General features: G+C 36.1%; 1 protein-coding gene and 1 pseudogene across 4 annotated transcripts in view; one reads left to right on the plus strand and one right to left on the minus strand.

Annotated features, from left to right (window-relative positions):
- Positions 1-25660, plus strand: part of DDX10 (DEAD-box helicase 10) — a 365179-nt gene that overhangs the window by 72526 nt on the left and 266993 nt on the right. For all 4 annotated transcript variants that reach the window (XM_057490690.1, XM_057490691.1, XM_057490692.1 and 1 more), the window contains 2 exons: positions 2999-3087; positions 8235-8703. In XM_057490690.1, coding sequence (XP_057346673.1) covers positions 2999-3087; positions 8235-8703 — 558 coding nt within the window. The remainder of the gene's footprint in view (positions 1-2998; positions 3088-8234; positions 8704-25660) is intronic.
- Positions 133-666, minus strand: LOC118917656 (40S ribosomal protein S24-like; annotated as a pseudogene).

Below are 25660 nucleotides of genomic sequence, written 5' to 3' on the forward strand. Positions count from 1 at the left end.
TAAGAATGAGATTTTAATGTGTAAATATGACTTAATGTTTCCAGATTACTTTTTTGGACTTTGTAGTCTTCTTGATTAGCAAATATACAAAGAAGTGTTAATTTTAGTTAAACTTACTATTTAGATCTTAGAGTGCCCAGAAGTAAATTCTTTTTTTTTTTAATTTCAAGTTCTCAAGTTTATTAATCCTCATGAAAAATCTGCACAATTACCACAGATAAAGTCACTGCAGAATCTTTACTCTTTCTTTTGTCCAATCTCCAGCTCACTGCTAGACTCTTCATTTCTCTTTGCCAGCACCAATGTTGGCCTTTGCAGTCCCCCTGACTTTCTTCATTCTGTTCTTACGTTCCTTTCATTGTTTTCTTGAGGTCTTTTTCTTCTCATACAGTTCCTGTCTTGCAAGTCTATCTTTGGGTTCATTTTTCTTTGCATAATCCAAAGAATCATAAATCATGCCAAGGCCAGTTGTCTTGTCACCACCAAAATGGGTTCTGAATCAAAATGCAAAGATGACATCTGGTGTGTTCTTGTACATTTTGGCTAGTTTTTCCCGAATTTCTGTCTTAGGTACGGTTGCCTTCCCAGGGTGAAGGACATCAATGACCTTATGTTTCCGCTGCAGTTGTCATTTGGTCATGAACTTCTGGTCCGGGTAGTCACTGTGTCATTCTGAAAACGTGACACACATGATGGCTGTGAACCTTCAAGCAGCAGGGAGAAAAAAAAGCCAGTAGTAAATTCTTTAGAAAAGGAATATGTGAAATTATTTTGCACTATGCTTATAGTTATCCAGTCTTTGAGTTGACAGATTTTTGAGTCCTTATTACAAAGCTCTTCCTTTTTACCACTTTTACTTATGTCACAATTCTAAAATTTACATACAGTATCTACGTCTGCATCTCCCACGTGCATCAATAATGAGTTAGAGAGTAGGGCTGCAGAGGTTGGATTCTGTTTCAGTAGGTAGATGAAGTGGGAGGAAGAAAATAACGAGGAGATAGGGAAAGGGCATCCTAAGTAGGTAGAGGAGCCCCAGCAGAAAAATAGTCAGTAGTCAGGGTTTTATGTTATGGTTTTTGAAACAATGTTCTCAGCAGTTTTATTTAGAGTAGGCCTTACATTAAAAAAAATTAACTTACATTTTATCAAATTATCATTGCTACGCTTCAAATTTTTTAACTTTCATCATTGTTATTTTAATGCTTACCATGTGTTAGGCACTTAGACATGAAATGACTCTATTACATGGCAGTCTGATATACATTGTGTTATTTAAGCTTCCCAGCAACTTTTGAGGTAGGTAATATTGGCTCAGTTTTATAGGTGAGTAAATAGTAACTTGAAAAAATTAAAAATTATCCAGGGTCATGTAGCTATTAGGTGGCAGACCTGAGATTCAAATCCAGTACTGACTTTATTCAGAACTTCTGTGATACTTGTGGAGAAATTAATTCCAAGATATAAGAAAACCAAATAATGAACTATACAAAATTGGACTTCTATAAGTTCATGTCACCTGAAATTTAATGAAAATGGCCTTTAAACAATTTTTTTTTGTTGTTAAAAGTTTTGGGCATGTGAACATTTGTGTGTATGTTTTGTCTAACAGACATACTTTAAGACTCCAGGAGTTAAATCTTTTCTTTTAGAAGCTTTGGAAATAGTATACACATTTAAAAATACTGTACATGAATTCTGATATGTTGTGACTTACTGCATACCTAGGAGGTTATTCAATTATGAATTAGGATATATGAAACACTGGAAGGATGTTGTTTCACTGTCTTATGCATATAACAAATGAGCCTTCCAGAACAAGGATTGTAGAATAGTTCATTGAAATAAATGATGTGATTTATTGAGTGTCACGCCTGGTTTAGCAGAATGGCTAACTGTGGTGCCAGCTATCTTGTTTCATAGAAATGAGTTTCTAGCTTTTGATTATAATCTGGATAGAACAAAAATGATAAGCAATTGGGGTGATTCTTGTGGATGATTCTAGGGGAAAAAATTACCCTTGAATTGGAGCTGTTCATTGTTTTTCATGCCTATGGAGACAGGGGAAATGGCTTAAAGTTTAGTGTAAATGGCTTGAAGAAAGGATTAATATAAAGTTAGAGTAAGTGTGAAGTTTAGGAAATTTAGGAATGGGATTTAAGTGTACTTTCAAAAACTGATTTTACAATAAAAATAAAAATGCTTGCTTAGATGTGTTTCATCTTTGTTGCCTGCTATTTTACAGACTGACAAAGGATCAGGACCATTTTTACCTTTTGGTTTGTACAGCTCTGGTGTAAAGATAGTTTTTTTTCTCTTTTCTTTAAACACAGAAGAAAAATATTACAAGTTGCTGATGAATGACTGGAAATTATAACGATGAATTACTTGAAATTACAATAGAAAAGGAAAAGCTTAAGGAATAAACTTTTTCTTGCCATAATTTTATTAAGCTTAATTTAATTACAGTAAAGTTTTATTTTGTTGGAAAACTTATACTTTGACTATTACTGTAATTATTATTAACTACTAGTGCTGATTGGCACTTTATTCCAGAAGATATGCCCAGGCATTCTAATTGTATTTTTTCATTTAATTCTCATAACATATTATGCTGAAGGTGCTATTATCTCTATTTTATAGATGAGGAAACTGACAGACAAGACAACTCAGCTAATAAGATACGGAGCTCAGATGATTCTTATGTTTTTCCCATTATACTGAATTACAAATGAATGATACTAGCTTCTCAAATAACTTACTGAGAGTGTTATATTCTATGTTGAATTGGTTTGATGAAACCAAATTTAAAGTCTTCTCTAATAAGACATTCTAAAAATGGTAGGTTTTTTTATTGACTAGAGAGATGCTCATCTATTTTTGAGATTTTTCACTACTGTTGAGTTTATCCCTTTGGTTAATTTTATTTTATCTTGGTTAAATTCATTTTCCGTTTCTGATTTTATATGTCATACATTTAAACCTCTTATTTTTACAGTGTTTTGTCTCTTACATACGTTCAGTATATCTGATGAAGGATAAAGAAGTATTTGATGTGAGCAAGTTACCTATACCTGAATATGCCCTGTAAGTATTCTTATTATAGCTTTAATTGTGAATCCTCAATGTTAGAAGGAATTTGTTTAAAACTTGGTTCTCTGAGAGTCTTAGTTTAAACCACTCTGCCTTACCTTGAAAGGGTTTGTTAAAGGTCTATAGAGAAAAAGATTCTGTAAAGTGTACAAAACTGGTTAAGTATTACATTTTGTTGTTAGGACAAAATTTCATGCTTGTAAGTGTAAATTAGTTATAGCTAAACTGGCGATTTCTTACAGTTTGGTCTTAAAGAAGATGGGGGGCAATTGTTTGAAACCATTAAATGTCTGTCGTCATCTTGTTCTCTGAACTCTGGCCTGGATTACCATAGACAGTTCTTTTTTTTTTTTTTGAGGGCATCTCTCATATTTATTGAGCAAAATGGTTGTTAACAACAATAAAATTCTGTATAGGGGAGTCAATGCTCAATGCACAATCATTAATCCACCCCAAGCCTACTTTTCGTCAGTCTCCAATCTTCTGAAGCATAACGAACAAGTTCTTACATGGAGAACAAATTCTTACATAGTGAATAAGTTCTTACATGGTGAACAGTACAAGGACAGTCATCACGGAAACTTTCGGTTTTGATCACGCATTATGATCTATAAACAATCAGGTCAAATATGAATACTCATTTGATTTTTATACTTGATTTATATGTGGATACCACATTTCTCTCTTTATTATTGTTATTTTTAATAAAATGCTGAAGTGGTAGGTAGACGCAAGATAAAGGTAGAAAACATAGTTTAGTGTTGTAAGAGAGCAAATGTAGATGATCAGGTGTGTGCCTGTAGACTATGTGTTAATCCAAGCTAGACAAGGGCAATAAAACATCCACGTATGCAGAAGATTTCTCTCAGAACAGGGGGGGTGAGGTTCTAAGCCTCACCTCTGTTGATCCCCAGTTTCTCACCTGTTGGCCCCCCTGTGACTGTGCCTACATAGACAGTTCTTTTTATGCTTTGGTTGCCAGGTCTTTGTCAGGTCTTCCCTTATTTTAAATTGGTTCCCATACTGCTGATTGCCTGAATATTCTTTGTGTCTAGTGTTTCTTCTGTGCCCTCAGTTACCGTGGCAGAATGCCCATGTGTAGTAACTGAGGACACTATCACATGAAAGTGGAGCCCTTGGTGGTGTTTTGGCTTAGTATTTGGAGGACTTCTTATTTTTTCTAGCCTTTTCAGCAAGAAGGGAGGAGTGCCTATTTTTCAGTGCGGTTCTGCCTGTGGGAAGAACATTGACAAAATCCTATAGAAGCACCCTTGAGGTTAATCATACTTTGACTATCCCCAAGAAATTCCCCAGTCTGTGGTGAAAAGCGTATTTTCAGGGCAAGGTCTGTGTATTTGGCCTGCTCTCCAGTAATTGGAGTGCCTTTACATTTTTAAGTTGAGTCTGATAAAAACTTGTAGCTGGGTGAGCCACTGCTTTCAGTTCTTCATGTTAGATTATAAGTTCAGTGTAACAGGTAATTTGTCAGTTATAACATTTGATTGGTAGATAATTAGAGAACCATGTAGATTGGTAGATAACTAGAGTAAGGCTGTGGACTTTCTGTTAACGTAAGATGGGAACGAAACCACTTGCCGCAAACATGTTTTGTTCACTCATCTGTTTATGTACCAGTTACTAATTTTACCCATTTCTGAGTATGATTCTTAGTTTAGGTTATTAGCTGATTTTTGTGCTTCTTCTGGTTTCCTGATTAACTTAGCCGAGATGCTAGCTAATGGGAGAGGCACAGGTCCTTACCACTGCAGGCCCTTATTCAGGGAACATTGTGTCGCCACAGATGCTAGTCAACCTCATCTGCTTACAGCTGAAGACATTTGCTTTTTTCTTAGTGATGCTTAGGGATGGCAGAAGTTAGCTTCTGAGCTTAAATTATGGGTACAGTTTAATTTGATGTTTTCAGTTAATTTTTGTGGATGTTTAGGTATAGAATTTCCTTGGTCTATAATTTCCTTTAAAGCTTTTTGTGTCTGAAGCAGTGCTATGTTTGTAGGATATAATAATGGTTTTAAAACTTATTTTACTAAAGAAATATGTTTTGAATGTCTAATAAGTATAGTTCATTGTGGTAGATGTTAAAATTATAGATGTATAGCATGTACTGCTACCTTAAAGGGACTCTGAGTTTTAGTACTGAGAAAGACGTAAATGTATTTGTAATACATTGAGAAAAGTGCTCTGATGGATACAAGTTTGTGATCCTAACCTATAGCCCCCATAGTGGTAATAATAACAAATGGTCACTAGTGGCTGCCTGTGTGCTGGCACTATTTTAAGTACATTGCATATATGAACTCATTTTATTTTTAGACAACAACTCTATGATGTAGGAACTCTTATCATGCCATTTTGCAAGTGAGAGAACTATGGTATGGTAAATAATGTCCTTTGATCACACAGCTAGTAGGTGACAGAGTCAGGATTTGAACCTCAACAGTCCTATTTTTTTTTTAATTTTGATATTGTTAATGTACAATTACTTGAACATTATGGTTACTAGACTCCCCCTATTATCAAGTCCCCTCCACATACCCCAGTACAGTCACTGTCCATCAGCATAGTAAGATGCTATAGAATCATTACTTGTCTTCTCTTTATATACTGCCTTCCCCATGTCCCCACCCCCCTACATTATGTGTGCTAATTGTAATGCCCATTTTCCCCCTTATCCCTCCCTTCCCACCCATCCTCCCCAGTCCCTTTCCCTTTGGTAACTGTTAGTCCATTCTTGGGTTCTGTGTGTCTGCTGCTGTTTTGTTCCTTCAGTTTTTGCTTTGTTGTTACACTCCACAGATGAGTGAAATCATTTGATACTTGTCTTTCTCTGCCTGGCTTATTTCACTGAGCATAATATACTCTAGCTCCATTCATGTTGTTGCAAATGGTAGGATTTGTTTCCTTCTTATGGCTGAATAATACTCCATTGTGTATATGTACCACATCTTTTTTATCCATTTATCTACTGATGGACACTTAGGTTGCTTCCATTTATGGCTATTGTAAATAGTGCTGCGATAAACATAGGAGTGCATATGTCTTTTTCAAACTGGGCTGCTGCATTCTTAGGGTAAATTCCTAAGAGCGGAATTTATGGGTCAAATGGTATTTCTATTTTGAGTTTTTTGAGGAGCCTCCATACTGCTTTCCACAATGGTTGAACTAGTTTACATTCCCACCAGCAGTATAGGAGGGTTCCCCTTTCTGCACATCCTCGCCAACATTTGTTGTTTTTTGTCTTTTGGTTGTTGGCCATCCTAACTAGTGTGAGGTGATATCTTATTGTGGTTTTAATTTGCATTTCCCTGATGATTAGTGATGTGAAACATCTTTTCATGTGTCTGAATTTCTTTTTTGAAGAAGTGTGTGTTCAGATCCTGTGCCCATTTTTTGACTGGATTATTTGCTTTTTGTTTGTTGAGGTGCATGAGCTCTTTATATATTTTGGATGTCAACCCTTTATTGGTTCTGTCATTTATGAATATATTCTCCCATGCTGTAGGAAGTCTCTTTGTTCTACTGATGGTGTCCTTTGCTGTACAGAAGCTTTTTAGTTTGATATAGTTCTACTTGTTCATTTTTGCTTTTGTTTCCCTTGCCCAGGGAGATATGTTCATGAAGAAGTTGGTCATGTTTATGTCCAAGAGATTTTTGCCTATATTTTTTTCTGAGAGTTTTATGTTTTCATGACTTACATTCAGATCTGTGATCCATTTTGAGTTTACTTTTGTGTACGGGGTTAGACAATAATCCAGTTTCATTCTCTTGCATGTAGCTGTCCAGTTTTGCCAACACCAGCTGTTGAAGAGGCTGTCATTTCGCCATTGTATGTCCATGGCTCCTTTATCATATATTAATTGACATATATGCTTGGGTTTATATCTGGAGTCTCTAGTCTGTTCCACTGGTCTATGGTTCAGTTCTTGTGCCAGTACCAAATTGTCTTGATTACTGTGGCTTTGTAGTATTGCTTGAAGTTGGGAAGCGAGATGCCCCCTGCTTTATTCTTCTTTCTCAGAATTGCTTTGGCTATTCGGGGTCTTTTGTGGTTCCATGTGAATTTTAGAGCTGTTTGCTCTTGTTCATTGAAGAGTGCTATAGGTATTTTGATAGGGATTGCATTGAATCTGTAGATTGCTTTAGGCAGGAGGGCCATTTTGACAATACTGATTCTTCCTAGCCAAGAGCATGGGATGAATTTCCATTTATTAGTGTCCTCTTTAATTTCTCTTAAGAGTATCTTATAGTTTTCAGGGTATAGGTCTTTCACTTCCTTGGTTAGGTTTATTCCTAGGTATTTTATTCTTTTTGATGCAATTGTGAATGGAGTTGTTTTCCTGATTTCTCTTTCTGAACAGTCCTATTTCTAAATCTGTGCTTTACCACTATATCACTCAGTTTCTGTGACTAGGATAAAGGCAGTGAATCCATGTAGTAATGTTAGCAGGCCTTGCTTTAAGAGTTTACTTCTAATCCATCAGTGGGAACTTAGAAGCTGGGTAACAGCTGATCACAAAGTGAATTTGATCTTAAAGGAGAAAATATATTTTCTATTCTTTTTTTTTTTTGCCTCTGGTTTAAGAATCCTTTTTTATGGAAGTGATTGTCATCATATTATATGTCACAGAAGGGAGGACATTGATACTTGAGTTTATTCTTTGCAGGTAACTAGTTTGTCCTTTTATGACCATGTCTTTTCCAGCTATAATATTCACATTTTACAAAATATTTTCATACAGTTTACTACATCATATCTTCACAACTGTGAGATACGCCAGCTAGGTATTGTTACCCCATGTCTGAGGAAGTTGAGGCCAAGAGGGTTAGATTCAAAATGGGTAGATCTAGTACTTGAACTCTTGTCTTGTTTTTGTCTTTATTTTATACCATAGTAACCTCTTAATGAAAAGCATCATATCTCCAGTGTTGTCTAATAGGTATTAAGTATTTTTTGGCTTGCATTTTGGATCATCTAATCTGTCAAGACTGAGCTGTATCTCAGAGGAACATTTTCTTAAAGAAAAAAAGCTCTAAAAATCCAACTCTTGAGAAACTGTTTCATAATACCTATAAACACACCATTACTGTTTTTAGATAACCATTTTCATTTGCCCATGTTTAAGGTCTCTTGGTCTTGCTGTGGCACCACGCATAAGATTTCTTCAGAAAATTCAGAAACAACCCACCAAAGAACTGGTAGTGAGTCAGGTTCATAAAGTCATTGAGCCAAGAGCTCCCTCTCTCACCAGTGATGAAGTGGAACAGTTTAGAGCCTACTTCAATGAGAAAATGTCCATCCTTCAGAGAGGTGGGAAGAGCACAGAAAGGGCAGAGTACAACCTGGCCAATGGTGTTAGTGACGAAGAGGAAGAGGAGAAAGATGAAGAAGAAGCGGAAGAGAAACTGGGAAAAGCCAGAGGGTCTCAGCCTCAGTCTGTCCCTAGCGCCGGTGAATCACAGTACAAAGAAGTTCCTATTCAGTTCTTGGGTGGGGAGGAGGAAGAGGAGGAAGATGGACTTGATGCTGATTTCTTTAAGGTGAAGCGGCACAATGTGTTTGGGTTGGACCTTAAAGAGAACCAAGCATTACAGGTAAGTTTACCTCCAGTGGAGGGTCTTCTCTTACTTCCCACTCCCATGCGCTGCTTGCTGCCTTTTTGGGGCACTAGGGGAAAGTAAGAACTAGGAGGGATTTGTAGAATGACTTTCTTTGCTGTGAACTCTCCCTCTTTCTCCATATTCAAAGATGGAATAGGTACTATGGATTCTCATTTTGCATAACCTTTGTAACTTTAAGAGATTGACAGCCTTATTTAATCTTATCATTTATTGGTTTTCTGATGTATGTTTTAAAAGTAGCCAGACTCATGATTATAAGATTAAGGAAGGTGATGGTGTTCCATGGTTTATGGCATGAGGATACTTCATTGTTATTCTTAACATACTACTTTCTGATTTAAATTATTAAAAATCATCCTTACAACAATTTCAATTTCTCTAGCATGAATTTTACTTTTAATGAGACATTTGCTTTTGGGCACCAAGCCAGTATCTGAAATAGAAAGCCAGCACTTCTTTTTAAAGGCCACTTATGACAGTTTATTAAAAGTTTCATGTAGATCCTTTGTTTTTCTGTAGCCACCTGGTAGGAGGAACAAGACGTAATTCAGATAAAGCACCTGTTTTCCAGGGTACTCGTAGGTACACAGTGAATGTGTTTCTCCTCTCCTTCCCTACTTTCCTTCCTATTTTGTATGCCTTTATTCTTGCTCATTTCTTTAAAGAGAATTAAATGAAAACAAAAGCCAAACTTATTTTTATACAGTGTTTAATAGAATATAAGACAGTAGGAAGTACTAAGTTTTGAACATGAAAATTGCATGTTTCTTTAAGCAACTAGATACAATTTTTAGAAAGGTAGTAAACATAGTTACTGAGTACTTAATATATATTAGGCATTTTCTAAACACCTCATTTGGTCCTTAAATAACCCTATGAGGTAGGTATTATCATTATACAGGTAAGTAAACTGAGACACAGAGACAATAAAATAGTGAGGTGCATAGCTTGTTTCTGGTGAAATTGAAATTTGAACCTAGCTATTCTGACTTTAGTATCCATGTTCTTGTCCAATAACTGGTTTTTGAAGTTTGACTTACCACTTTCAAAATTGATATATTTTGTGTCATATTTAGTAAATCTGTGGTTAACTCAAGGGCACAAAGATTTTTCTCATGTTTTATTCTATACGTTTTATAGTTTTGCCACTTAACTTTAAGGCTGGGATTTATTTCAACTTAATTTTTGTGTATGGTGTGAGGAAAGGGTTGAAGTTCGTTTTGTTTTTCTTGCGGATGTTCAGTTGGACCAGTACCTTGTTAAATACTGTGCTTTTTCCATTCAGTTACCTTGACCCTTTGTTTAAAGTTAGTTGAAACAATGTAAATGTAGATTTATTTGACTCAATTCCATCTAAAATGGCTGTCCTTTCACCAGTAACATATATCTTGATTAGTCTAGCTTTATACTAAATCTCAAATCAGGTAGTGTGAGTTTTTTAACTTAATAGTAAAAAAATTGATTTGGCTATTTTTGGACCATTTTATCTCCATGTATGTTTTTGAATCAGCTAGTTAATTTATACAAAAAACCTGCTGGTATCTTCATTGAGATTGCATTGACTCTACACATCTATTTGGGGAGAGTTGACATCTTAATATTGAGTCTTCTGATTAATGAATATGATGTCTTTCCATTTAGATCTTCTTTAGTATCTTTTAGCACTGTTGTATAATGTGAAGCATGAATGTCTTGCATATTTTGTTTGATTCATCTCTTACTGTTTCATAGTTTTCAAAGCTATTACAAATGATACTTTTAAAATCTCAATTTCCAATTCTTTGTTGTCAGTAAATACAATTTTTTTGTATACTAGTCATTCTAAACTGATTAGTTCCAGTAGCTCTTTTGCTTTCTTTCTCTTCCTTCCTTTTTTCCTTCTTCCTTTTCCGTTGTTCCTTCCTTTTCTTTTTTTTGGATAGTCTCTGGGATTGTCTCTGTAGATAGTCATGATGTTTAGAAAGAAGAATTGAAACCATCTTTCTTTATAATCTGCCTTTTATTTCATTATTTTTACTCAGTTACATGGGTATTAAGTAGCGGTGGTGAGAGTGGACATCAGGGAGGGGAAGCATTCAGTCTTTTACCATTATATCTGATGTTAGCTGTAGGTTTTTTTAATAAATGTCTTTATCAGATTGAGAAAGTTCCGTTCTATCCCTTGCCAGTTTAGGTTATTAGAAATGGATGGTGAGTCTTGTCAGATGCTTTTTCTGCAGCTGTTAAGGTGAACATACAGTATTTCTGTTGATACATTGATTTCCTATGTTGGACCAGCCCTAAGTCTCTGTGATAAACTTTACTTAGTCATGATGTGTTTCCTTTTTCTACTGTAGGATTTCATTTGCTGATGCTTTGTTAGGGTGCTTTGCTTCTGTGTTCAGGAGGGATATTGGCTTATAGTTTTCTTGTAATGATTTTGGGAACATGATACAATTTAAAACCTATTGATACATTTTCCCAAATCATCCTGCAGAGATGTCATATTGGTCATTGTCCCACTGACTATATGTCAGTGCCCAATTAATTATACCAAGACTGAATATTAACATGTTTTACTGTTTTGAAAAAAAAATGTTTCTGTCTTACTGTTTGAGGTTTATCGTTGATTCTTTTATTGAACATAATATTTATTTCAGTTGTATAATTTCTGTGTGTGTATATTGCTTATGTTTTTCCTTGTCATGATACTGGTCTCTTCCCTGTTGATTTCCAAGATGTCCTTAAACATTAGTTACTGTCACTGGCTTCAAATTATTTTTTTATAGTTCCTGTCACTCAAAATTGTTTATTTGCCTGTCTTCCTTACTGGATTCTGAATTCCTTGAAATTAATGTCTAGCTGACCAATATGTGTTGAGGCCCTGGCATGGTGTCTAACTCCTGTGGCAGTTTTCACAAATGTTTCATGAATGATTGAGTTAATTCTGATTTTCTTATTCTTTTCACTTTGATAGTTTTATTTGCTGTGAATTACATAGAATTTACATAATGTAGGGTTTATTCTTGGAAGTCTGTGTTTTGAAACTATGCAAGATTTACCTGATTGACTTGTAACAATTCAAAAGATATTGTTGAACTTTCTATAAACATGAACATAACTTATTTGACTCTAAATAGTATACCTGCGAAGGCCAAGCTTTCTAGTTTAGGTAGTTAATGAAAGTATTAGTAAAATTTGAATTAAGAATTTCTTTGCATAGTATACTTACTATACAAAGTTCTATCTTAAAATACCTGCATGACTTTTTGCTACAGTAAATTGGAAGTATGATGCCTTATATGTCAAGTATGAGGAGCATTTTGAGGCAGCTGGTATGATTTTGAGATGCTGATGAATGTTTTTCTCTTCCTGCACATTCCTTAGCATTATACACAAACAGTGAAGTTGAAATTACTGGTTCTTTAGCTGAAATAGATATAGAAAGGCTTACTGCCTCTCTTGCTTCACCCAGTCTTGTCAACGTTACCTGTTATCTGCCTTTGAGTTTTCAAAATCAGTGCTTATTTGCACTCAACTTATCTTTTGCTTCTTTATCAAGTTTTCAAGGCATTTGGTTTTGAGTAGTTTTTGCATCACAATCTCAGTTGGCTTTCTGTATTAGCCTTTGTTCTTGCATTTTATATTTTAGTATTGAATTGCAGCTGTCACACACTGGAGGTTGCTTTTTTCCTTTACCTATTTTTAAGGATAGACCTGATAAAGCAAAGAACCCAACAAACTATACATAAAAGGGGAAGTAGTACTATCATTTACACACATAAATGTATTCCTCTTGGGAGACTAAGTACCTTCTCAGACATCACTGGCTTTGTTCAAATACTTTTGTTGCTTCTGTTTCAGAATTGCCTTCAGGGACAGCACAGCAGACACACAAGAAGACTAGCTTCATTGCTCGTATCACAGGCTGCTCTCTTTGTCTTGATTATCTTTTTCTTTTCTTGCCTCCTTGGAAAAGGGGGATTTGTTGGTCTCAGTTGAGGCTTGGGGCCAGTGGGGATGACATGAAATTTGTTAGTAATCATATCATTGTCATCAGCAAAATATTTATTTGGTGTTTTATCTTACACTCCTTTTAAGTTCTCATTTTATTCTCCTGACAGGAAAGGCAGATGATATTTAAAACTTCACAACGGCTTTTAAATGACTTTTCTCAAAGTCACAGTGTGGTGCTTGTACTCAAACCTGTCTCTGATACCAAGTCACATTCTCTTTCTACTCTGTCCTGTTGCCTGTCATAATTTTTGTGCAGTTTACTTTCTGTAAATGGGTAATGTAAGTGTAATTGACAGCACTGTAAATAATTTTGGGCTACCCATTGTGTACAGACACTTGGAACACAGAATTGATAGGTTTACCTCATTAGACTTTGGCACGAATGGAGAGGACAGGTACTGAGTGCCAGGTGCAAGCAATGTCTTCTGGAAGACTGCCTTGTCACAGCCCTTTTCTGTTTGACAGGATCAGGGCATTGACAGAAAAACAAGTTTCTTTAGCAATGGCAAGGGAGTCATGAGTGCTGGAACAATAAAAGAAATGGGTAAGAGAGAGCCCAGCTGGGGTAACCAGGCACCAAAGCAGTAAGAGAAGGTTGGTTGACCTCCTACCATAGGGAAGAGACTTTGGTTTTCATTAGTTTTATTGGCTGTTTGGTGTCTATAAATTGACCTCCACGGTAACAGAAGTTACCGGTAAGAGAAGAACATTAATATATCATTAAAATAATTTTCAGTTTTATTTTTTTAAAACATTTTCTTAAATGAGAATGAAGTCTCTAAGCATATGCCTTTGTCTTTCACATTTTATATTGTTAGAAATGAGACTGATAGGTAGATTTCCATTTCTAGCTCAGCAAATGTCCTTTTAAAGATTTCTTAACAGCACACATAGGTCAGTTTTAATTAGGATTTGAATGGTCCTCATAGATTGTTCTTTGTACCTTAGAGTTTATTCTATATTCCGTTTACATTGAGTCTTACATTTTTGCGCAAAACTACTTAGTATTGCAAGAACTCACTGGTAAAGCACAGAGTAGCTAACATTTTTGTTATTAGTATTCTCTTCCAAATCAAGATCCCAGTATTTGGGAGCTGGGATTTTTCTGCCTCTGGTCTCTGAATGTTTTCTCTCTTTCTTTTTCTCTTCCTTCCAGTCTTTCCTTTTTCCCTTTCCTACCACCAGCAATTACTGAGGGCCTACTAGGTGTTAGGGGACTTGCTAGATACTCAGTGAGTATTAGTGGCTTCTACTGTAGTTAATCAAGCAGATTATTAAACCAGAATTTCAGTACAGAATCCCAGCTTTCTATTCATTTATTCATTCATGCAACCAAATGTTTTAAAGCCTCTAATACTGGCATCATAGTTGAGAAGATGTCCTAGGGGAAGTTATACCTTAAAGAACAGATAGAGGAAGGGGGAAAAGCTTTCTAAGCAGAGAATTACAGAATGAGCAAAACCATGGCCACAAAACATATGTCTTTAGTATGGAAAGCTATTTCTGGTATGTTTAGTACTTAGCCTTTCTGAGCCTAGTATTTATCTTTGTAAAATGGGGCCAATTAAAGAATTTGTGATGCTTAGAAATTGAAAGCACCTAGAGCAGAGTGTGTGCATAGAAGGAACATAATTAATGTTAGCTTTTATTTCTACTTGATAAAGTATAAGAGGAACTTACTGGTAAGTGGGTGGTACAGCTTTGCCTGGGCCATGGCCAGTCAGTATCTTAGGTAGTTGCTGGGAAAAAGAGGCCTTTTTCTGAATCCAGATCCATGGCAGAAATAAAAAGTGATGCATTTCATTTACTTCAGGTGCAATACCAGGAGACAAGTGTGCTTTTAGGGCTGTAGCGTAGTTTATAGAGGATTTTTCACATTCTCTGTTCTGAATGGATCTGAAGAGTCTAAACCCTACAGTGATAGCACAGGTCCAGTTGGCATTATGGCCAAATATTTATGGAGTTTGTAATTTGATGTATTAGGCATATTAGGCAAACACAGTGCCCTGTAGAAATGAGTCAATTGCTTATTAAATAGACCTAATATGGCATTAACAGTAGATACTTATTTCACTTGCAAGCATTAAGTATAATTCATTATTGAAATATTTTTCTGGATGGAGTTCTCTGTCCAGTTAACTGGCAGTATTCTTGTGGATATTAATAGTGTGCAGTATAATTCCAGAAGATACCATATAGAAGATATTAGGTAATAGATATTGCTTATATTTTTAAGACTATTTAAAAATGGACATTAGAGGAAATAATGCTCTTGTTTGGGGAGTGATTGGGCATGCTGATGAATGGTTTTAGGAGAGTGCTGGTTTAGTTGATAATTATTTGATTTAAAATGGGAATGAACTGTAGCTTATTTCCAGAAATTTCTTGCAGGTAGGTCTGTTCTTGTAAAAGAAGTATTGAAATGATGAACATCCATCAACCCTCTTAATCTGCCATGCTCTCTTTATATTGTATATCATTTACTTAAACCCCTACACTTGTACACTGTTATCCTCCATTTTACTGGTGAAGAAACAAACAGTGGCTTTGAAAGGTTCTGTTGCTTGTCTAATATTCCACAGCTAGTGAAGTGGCAGAACTGGAATTTGTACCTAGGCCCATCTGACCTGAGCCTCAATATGACTGTGCTTTTTTTTGATTCCTGTCATTTCTGCATTTAGCAGTATCTTTTAGTTTTCCTTTTTACTTCCCACTAGTATTGCCACTCCTATACCCCAGGCCCAATCACCTCACACTTGGCATGGGATAAGCCTTATAATTGGTCCCTGATGTTCTTTCTCTGAGTCATCTTCAGCAAAGTTCTGTCAAGTTAGTGTTTTTTTCATGTGGTTGACCTTCCATGTTTCTCTTTAGTTCATCTTTCAGTAAGGCTTTGTAAGCTAACCCCTACCCTGTTAAACTACCAGCCCATTCTTCCCAGTGTGAATTTCCATTTACGTAATATTGAATTTCCATATTCCACTCCTAGAATATTTTTACCACTCCAGTGTTTCACATCTTGTCTGTTGTTCAAGATTCAGTGCTGATCTTGCCTCTTCCTTGAAGCCTTTCTTCTTCATCCCATTGACTTATGGATTCCAATGGTCTATTTTGCTAGTGTTTTTCTTTTTGGTGTTTCACAATATACCTACATGAATGTTTTAATTATTGTTTTTTTCTGTACCTGTTGATTATTGAGATTGTCATAACCTTTTTGTGCAAGGATCATATATAATGCTGAGTTGAATTAAAAAGAAGGGATATCTCATCAAAGTAAAACCCAGGAGCTAAGATTACTGTACTCACAAGTTTTGGTACCATGGAGCAGAGCAATGGTGGGATGATCTTAAATGGTAAATAGTTCAAAGAGAGTTAGTATATATGTTCTATTGTCTTACACATGCCTTTTCTCTTTCTTACATCTGGTACTTAATTCTTTAGTTTTAATTTAAGTTTCATTCCAATTCAAACAGAATAGTTACTGTGTCACTTGAAACTTAGATGTACTTACTGAGTCGCTATATAAATATATATATATTTTTCCTTCCTTCCTTATTTGAGTTTATATGCAGCTGTTTTCCTGAGGATGTAAATTCACAATGGAAAGCTAAAAATCTTATGGCTTGATTTTTTTTTTTTTTCTTCACATGCTGGATCATTATTGTAACAAAAATATTTTACTTTGTTTCCCTTCATTTCCTACTTTTATATAATACTCAATATTTATAGCATCTGCTGGATACTGACTTTTCTGATGACCTACTTTTGTAGCTTAAACTTCAGAAACTTCATTTATCAGGGTATGTTTATCTTAAGTGGAGTAATGAAAGAAATGGGAAATAGGACAGGTTATTCTTAAGGGTCATGTAAATTGCCCTTGAATTTGACTCATAGGATAATCAGAAATAGGCAACTCTGCATAGCTTCAGCAAGTGCTTGTTGATATTTATAGCTCTAACACATGTAACTGTAAGATAATTTAGGCTAATATGGAAGGTTCTCTGCTTAAGAACAGGTTAATTTCCAAAATGCTGTTGGCTCTTTGTTCTTGAATCCAAGCAGTCAGTATATGTGTATTTACCTCAAGTTTTTTAATAGGAGCATTAAACTTTTTTCACGATCCTTTCAACTCTTTTAAATTTGCCCAAACATATTTATGTTTTGGCTTTGTTCTTTTCAGTGTATGTTTTTGAAACACGGCTGGAAAGGCACATGTTCATTTTAAGTCCAAGGCAGCAGCTGAAGCTTAGTGCCATCTGCTAGTGATAGGCAAAGTTAGGTCAACTTTGCTTTCATGTGAAGCTTTGTTCCTTAACATGAAAGTTTGCATTTTAGGTGAAATGGAGGCTCATTAAATGAAGTCTTCACAAGATTTTTAGAAAAATCTACTCATTAAGCAAATATTTACTGAATGCCCGTTAAGGGCCAGGCACTGAACATTAACATTCCCTGTCCTCATGGGGGAAGACGGACACACATCAGATACATGTGCTGTGGGACAAATGGAAGCATGGTAAGGGGGAGACAATGTCCAGGGGGTGGGGTGCAGTTTCAAATACAGTGGTCAGAGATTCCTCCCTGGGAGTCTGTAAGGCACAGATCAAGATCTTTAGAGCTTTTTTTTCTTTTACATAAATTGACCCATTTATTATTGTCTAGCAATGCTTCAGATGATGGTGGCACTTCTACTGGTCTTTCAATTACTTCAATCTTCTGATAGCTGGCTTTACTGTGACCCCAGAAGTGGTGGTGTAGGTCCAGGTACCACCAGCTACTTTTCTCATGCAGGAACCACAGTGCCAGATCCCAAAAGCTCATCTCTTCATCTCTTTTTTGCCATAAAAGGAGTAACTCGTGTACTTGGGGTGCTGGCTTATTTCAGTTTTCTTCAGCATTTTCCTGAGGGAGGCACCATAACGGGTCCCCTATTTACCAATGATTCTGACCTTCTTAAGTGTGTTTCGCCATGTTGCCTCTAACTAGGTGCAAGCCCAAAGAGGATCTTTACGGTTTTTAAGCTTGAAAAGATTGTTGTGCTCTATCTACCCATATGTAATTTTAAACAAAAAGAATGCTAAATTTTAAAACAGTAAAAGTCCTCAAGTTCTTATTATTTCTATAATGACTACTTCATTGTTTCTGTTGAAATACATTTATTTCAAAAACATAAAAAAAGAAAAGTACTCCAGCTTTACTGGTAACCTGAACATGTGAGTGATTTGCTGGTTGATTAATTGAACATGAGAACTAGGTTGGGTAGGGGGAATGGAAAGAGAATCCAGATCCTCCTGGGAGCTCTTGCTAGCAAGTTAATTGATCACATTGTGGCACATAGGTGAAATTCAGTGGCATGCTGGTATATTAAGAAAGGCCTATTTTTTCAGTAAAAGCATAATAAACTGTATACTGTTGACACTAAAAAAAAGCCAGCTATTTTATCAGCATAATGAATGTATTCATGAATAGCCATAGGTATGTCTGGAGAACAAAGCAAGTTTTATGGAGGAAAGAAAGAATTTGGGAGGGTCTGTTTTGAAGAATTCTGGGTGGTAAAAGCTTCTCATTGGCTGAATGTGGTGATTTCTCATTGGCTGGGCTGTTGCTGGGCGACGAGAAATTCTACCTTTCCCTTGCTGGGGCTCTTGCTCTGGTATGTAAAGTAAGCTTCCTCTGTTTTGGGGTCTGAGTGTTAGTGTGTTAGAGCTCCCCCTTAAGGGCTTCCTGAGTACATTTTCAATGAGGTTTATTTTCATAATACTTACAGGATTAGCACACCAATTTCATGATGGCTTAAAATTTTTAAGTCTTCAGAGCAATGCTTCTCGAGCTATGTTTTTTGAAGGGCTAATGTTTTAATTTCTGATTTATTACAGACCAATAATATAAAACATATTAAAGAAAAATTATCAAAAAAGTGAAATGAATCCCTCTTTCTTTTCCTGGCTCTTTTTTTTTCTTTTTCTACCTGTTATGCTGCCTTCTTTCTCTCTTTCCCTCTAAGCTGGATTGTTTTACTTTTTACCTTTTGCTCATAAAGCTTCCTTCTGTAATTTTTTTTTCTCTGTTGGCAAGTCTTCTGTTTTTATGGCCATAATAGAACACAGTTTGTAGGGTGTTTGTGTGTAATGAGTGTTTACTGAGTTGAGCATACTGTTTTCATTTAGAAAATTATACAGTTTCTTTCTAACCCTTCTGTGCCTTTTTGGTTATTGCTGATGGAAAGGATTTGGCCATGTAAGAGGTCTCACAGTTGGAATCTGAGGTTTGCTTGAAGGAAGGAAGATTAAGAGGAAGAATAGATAAATAGGCTTTTGCTAGGCACATAGACTATACGGAGAAATGTGTAGGGAGACGAATCTCCCAAAGAGCAGGTAACCTTTTTCTTGCTGCATTCTCTGCAGCATCTTTCAGGTGGCAGACGCGGCTCATTTCCTTTCGGTGAGCCTCTCCCATGCCAATTTCATGCCTAGTATCAAAATAAAACAGTAACATAGCTCTTCTTAACCGTGATTAGAAACATCTACAATAAAGTTTTAAAAAGCTGAATTTTTAATTTTTTTATTTTCAAGCCAGGACTGTTTTACCATAGGACAAAAAGTTCATCTTTATATTAAGAAGGTAGCAGACCTTCAGTCTCTGGACCTTTCCCTCCCCAGAAGGCTGTTGCTGTTTTTAGTTTGTTTTCCTTTTCTTTCAGCTTGCCTGCTGGCTGTAGAATAGAGGTGACAGACGGTTCTGATATACTGTTGGGCAGAGAATCTGCTGCTTTTTATTTGGCATTATAAATGATTGAAAACAGAGTGATATTTTGTTACAGTTCTAATAAAGCCAACACAGTAGTGATTCTTACAGTGCATTAATTTTAAGCTCCAGAAACAAGTGCTTTAGTATACTAGGCTCTATAAGTGCCCCTGGAATATATAAAGAAAATAGTAAGCATTAGGTGTGGATGAGATATAAATGAACACATTGCAGCTTTCTGAGAGCATGTAGGGGATGCAGCTCGTACCTACAGAGGTAATCTCTCATGAGGCGATTTTCTTTCCTGTTGGTCTGTTCCCTCCCCACCACTCACAGTGGTGCAATAAACAAAATCAATTAATTTCTCAGTGACAATCATTATAGAGCCTCCTTCCAAATAATAATTCCTACCTAAATTTGTTTTCTAATTAAAATGGCACATTCCTATTACATCTTTTGGGTGATTATGATTAGAATAATTTTGCCACCTGCTTGCATTTTCATATCTGTTGGTTTTCATCATGGGAGGCAGCAGAGCAGTGGAATGCTTTCTTCCTTGCTGTGAGCCTAATTTTGGAAGGTAAACTAATTTCAGAATGTTTGATGTAGAAAATGGTTGCATATTTCAAATGCACTTAGTAAGAACTTGCTAAATAATGTTCTCTCGTGTGGTTTGGTTCAGCATTGTTTTGTTTTCTTTGCATCTTTTGATCTATCTTGATTGTTTTTCTTCTGACATTTTCATAAAGTAGAACTTTACAAATAAAATAGCAGGTAAAAATTATACTAGACTTTCCACCTCTACCGGTCCTACTCAGATCTTCTGAGACTGAACTTTTTTTAAAAATAGGAATCTGAAATATTGGCTTTCAGTGCACCTTATTTTCTCCTGAACTATTTTCTATTAAGGTTTTTAGGTTGACTCAATTTCAAGCATACTTAATAATATGTTTTAATAGCTACTGGGCCATTTAATTTAATAACTTGAATGAAGTATTAGTTTTTAATGGGTGTTTTTAGATATAAGACTCTCTTCTCCTTCCACAAAAAGGAGGGAAGAGGTATTTTATTCCTCAAGAACATGCTAAAAGTGTTCTGGAGCCTGCCTATTAGTTTCCAGCCTGTCTACTAACACCAGCTTAGCTCACCAGATTTACAATGGGTTTATAGTTACAGGATTAGATACAGGGTACAATATATCTAACCCACCTCCCTAACTCTGTTCTGTGGCAGAAATTGTAGCTTCATTTGGCTTTTCTTACTCATTACCTGAAGAGAGAGAAAATTATTACTTGGTTTCAAGAACTATGAAGAGTCTGAGATTCTACCCTACTTGTAGAGTACCAAGTTAGCCTGCCACATTCTAATACCTGATGCTAGACAACTCAGGTACAGCAGGCTACATGAACTTCAAGTTTTCACTGGTCTCCTTGCCTCCCAAGTTCCCCAGGGGGCCATGAGGACACCAGGTTGGTGCCATCCACAGAGTAGGTTTGTGTCAGAGCTAAGAAATCCCAGTCTTGTAAGAGGGCTACTAGCAAACCTGTGCAACCTTCACTCAGAATGAGGACACTATCTTTTTTAACCTGGTCAAGATCAAATCTGATTGCTGCCTCCAAGGGATATACCGTCCTTATCTTCCAAGGCTATATGCTTATTGATATCCTTGAAAAGGTAATCTGGAGGAGTAACTGATAGGAGAGGGTATGGAAACGGGAGAGAACCGTGATGATTATCTTCCAGTGCTAGGTAGCAGCAAGAAGTCAGAACTGTTTTCATCTGCCTTTAAGTGGTCAATGTGAATCCGAAAGACACACACATTCCTCCCTGTGAGACTGCTGCATTTGTGTGACAAGTCCCAGGAATAGTGGGCAGTTACGTCTGGTGGGACTAAGTCAGGCACTCCACAAAGTGTGCTTCCAGAGCAGCCTGTGCTCACTGCTTTCAGCACTGTCATGTTATGTGTTTTTCTTGCTGCACTGTACACCTTGAATGGAGGCAGAGTATGTATATTATTCATTTTTATGTCTTTGTTTCTCTCAGGCTTTCCTGTTTATAGGAAAACAGTAGCTGTTCTCAGTAGCTGTTTGGTTAATGAAATGAGTGAATGGATAAATGAGTGAGTAGAACGTGTTTAGTGCAAATCTGGTTTACCTTTTATCTATTTATTCAGATTCCTTACCTCAATTTGAGACTTGTAGCATTCGATAGAAAAATGTACCTGGAACATAAAGGGGCAGAAAATATTTGTTGACTGGTTGGGTTAATCTTAAATGGGGACCCTTATATTGGAGTTTGAAAGCTGGGTTAGGTACAGAGTAAATATCTTGTGTGAAATCATTCCTAAACCTGAGTGAATCCATCCATCATCCTTTTCTCTTCATATTGATTGCTTTGATCCCTAGGACCTGTTCTCTAGATGTGGTCCTCTGCATTCTCCAGAAAAATATAAAAAAATGAAGTAAAATGTTTGCTACCCACCTTCTTCTAAAGATGGTTGAGAAAATTCTTTAGAGAAATGTCTCATGTTGAACCACAAGTAATTTTATTTTATAGGGAGTTCACTTGTAGAGTTCAGTTTGATCCTAAAGCTATCCCACCAATGGCTTGTTTTATGTCTAAATGTATGTATAGTTTTGAGTAGAGTTAACATAAAGGGTGTGTTTATAAATCACTGTTGCCAGAGGACTTTGCAAGACTTTCCTATGATTGTGTACTTCTGCCACTGAAGGCTTAACCTTGGGAGCGGTGGAGGCAAATGGAAGTCACTTCCTGTTTCTCAGTGCCAGCACAAATGCTCCTCCACGCATGTGCTACTGAAGTCCTATTGTCCCTGCATTTTAGAAGCTTGGAGAAACAATCTAAAAATTACTAGGTAGTACTGTGCTATCTCTTTTGAGACAGAGTAAGCATGATAGTCAAAGTTAACTAGTTATTTTAACTCACAAATGAAAGAATTGTTTTGTCAGTTCTGTGTGTTCACATTTGTGTTAGGCTTACATGTTTTTGCCAAAGTGTGTTTAGTAGTATAAAGGAGAAAATGATGCATAAGCTTTTTCAAATTCAGACCTACAATTCATACTTAATTATATTCGCATTAATATGATTAAGTTGAATGTGTATGCGGTTTTCTAGGAATTTCTCAGATCAGAAGTTGAGGAAAAAGTAGTTTCATTGCATTTGGGAAGCATTTTTCCAAAAATGTCCATGTATTGAGTTGCATGCATTGTGTGAAATATAAAGCCTTAGTGGATGCCAAGAAATGATTATTAATGAGGCTATTTTTATGTGTCTGGTTTTCCATGTTCAGAGACCCTGCTGGACTACTTAGAACACCAGCTACTTTCTTATTCTGTTGAGATCTTCATAAAAACGCCCACAGCCATTTCAGGGACTCATTTATTCCTGCTTTCATTGAAGTAATTCATCCTGCCCAGAACTAGAGTTTATTGGGGAAAGGATAAAAACACTGGGCCTTTAGGCAGAGTGGGTTAGCCGGAGCATTTGGGATTGTGCCAGTTGGTTAAATATCCTCTGCATATTTTCCTCCCTGTAGGTAATCAAATATTTCTTTTACACTTAATACAGACATGTTACTATACCAAATGTGAAACACTTAGACCTGTCAGCCCTCAGGAAAGTCATATGGTTTAGGAGATAGGATATTCATATGGAAACATTAAGTGAAATAACATTATGAGGTAGAAGTGTAAGAAAGATAATGTAATATATGTACTTGTAGTATAAAATGTTTTGTATTTGGGTCAGAACTTTGGGTTAGAGTCTTGCAGATCCTTCTGGAGTAGGTGAGACTTAATGAGTATTGAAGGTTATGTGGGTTTGATAGGTGGAGAAAGAGGAAAAGGGCAGCAGGGCATGAGCAGAGGCGGGGCAGTAGTTTTGGTCAATCAGTTTTGGCAAAGTAGAAGAGTTCCCAGAAAACGGTGTGGAGAATGGAGCAAGTGAAGGATGATTTCTGCCCATGTTTTTATATTATCCAAGGTGACTACTGTGACCCCTTACTGAAGTTTAAATATAAATCTGATAATAGTATCAAGTAAAAGAAAGTTGATGCAGATCCATGTTAAATATGACTTATAAAAATCAGTGTTCCTTTTTATAATTCTCTGAATAGTCTGTTACTAAATATTATAATTAACATTCATAGTGGTGATTTTTGTCAGCAAGAAGAAAGTAAATTACTTAGATGTTTAACTCTTTGAAACCTTGAAGGCCTGCCACAGCATAGATGTGTTGAAAACTAGTGTGTCGTGTTACTCCTTTCTCAGCGGAAGACTTTCAACATGTCTCCCTCCATTCTTTCTCTCTTGATAACAGCTTTATTATATATCGTTCACATATCATACAAATTTATCCATTTAAAGTATACAATTCAGTAGTTATTTATTGTCCAGCCATCACTGCAATTAAAGAATGTTTTATCACCTCCAAAAGGAAACCCACACCCGTTTTAGCTATTATCCCTCAATCTCCCATTTTCCCTCAGTCATAAGCAACTACTATTTTGTCTCTACAGTTTTCATGTAAATAGAACCATATTTCATATAAATTGACATTACATATAAATGGAATCATATGTGGTCTTTTGTGACTGGCTTCTTTCACTTAGCATGTTTTTAAGTTTCATCCATATTGTTGCATGTATCAATTCTTCATTCCTTTTTATGTCTGAATAATACTCCCTTATATGGATATACCATTTTTGTTTATCCATTCATCAGTTAATGGACATTTGAGTTGTTTTCATCTTTTGGTAATTATGAATGACGCTACTATGGGTATTTGTGTACAAATCTTTGTGTAGACCTAAGTATTCATTTCTGTTGAGTATGTACCTAGGAGTGCAATTGCTAGGTCATACGGTAACTTGTTTATGGGAACCTTTCAGACTGACCCCAGAGTGACTATATCACTGTGCGTTTCTCCGAGTAATGTGGGAGGGTTTCAGTCCTTCATGTCTTCACCAGCACTCAGTATCATCTGTCCTTTTGGTAAGTGGATGTGAAGTGGCATATCACTGTGGATTTGAATTACATTTCCCTGATGGCCAGTGAAGTGCTTATACTCACATTGTCTGTAGTTCGTTGACTATAGAGAGCATAAACATTAAATGATGAGTAACAACACCTGTTTGCTCAGGTATGTCATAGAAATGTTTGGGAGGGAGGTGGTGCCAAGCACCTGTGAGAGTAGGACTTGAATTGATCCTTGAAGAAAGGGATTTAGCTAAGAATTGTGATTGTAAGGGCTTTTTAGAAACAGGATAGCATAAACAAAGGCTTGCAGATAGAAGTGTACATGTTACGTTGTGAAAAAGGACTGGGTGAGGTTGTGAAGATATATGTAAGGGAGTCATATAGCTAATTTGGATAGGTGCACTGTGCTATTAAGAGGCTCAGTATATGAATTTAAGTTGGTAGTGTAAATACCAACTAAAAAAGACTTAAAATATTTTTTAGTATGATTATATATATTCTTTTCAATGTATCAGTCTGATCAAAATATAAATCAGAGATAGCAGATAGGTTACTTTAATATATGCCTAACTGATCAGTTGGTGGTGGCAATCTGGATCTCTGTATTAAAAAGAATAAATTCACTTTGGCTCAGTGGGCCAGACTGTGGTGATTGAATAGTGAGGCCCACTTTCAGTATGTAATAGAGGAATTTTTACATGATCATTATTTGTTTCCCATTTCTAGAGGATAGACTGAGATAATAGCAGTGAATATAAGAAACATGGAGAGTTAATGGTGTAATTTTTTCAGGCTGTGGATTGTGAAGGCAAAGTATTTGTGACTTCTTTCCTGACATTCCTTTTGATTTCCAGAGAACTTCTAATTTTTCTGTATACTTCTAATTTTTCTGGCTCAGTCCCTATTCTCTTCATACCTACTATTATCCTCTCCCTCCTCTTTCCTTTGGATTGGTAAATTAGCTCCTTAATTGATTTCCTTTCTTAAATCCATCCTAATAGCCATCAGAATTATCTTTATTAAATGCACATCTAATCATTACTATTAATGATCTTCTTCTTGCTAAATATATTCTGACCCCAAAGTTAATTGATTCATAGAATGTGTTCAGTCAGACTTTTCATGGATTCCGGTCTAAGACCTTTGGGTGTTCTGGGTTCATTATTAGGTTCTAGACAGAATCCCCAACACCCCCC

The sequence above is a fragment of the Manis pentadactyla genome, chromosome 13 (genome assembly GCF_030020395.1).
Source record: "Manis pentadactyla isolate mManPen7 chromosome 13, mManPen7.hap1, whole genome shotgun sequence".
Taxonomy (NCBI): domain Eukaryota; kingdom Metazoa; phylum Chordata; class Mammalia; order Pholidota; family Manidae; genus Manis; species Manis pentadactyla.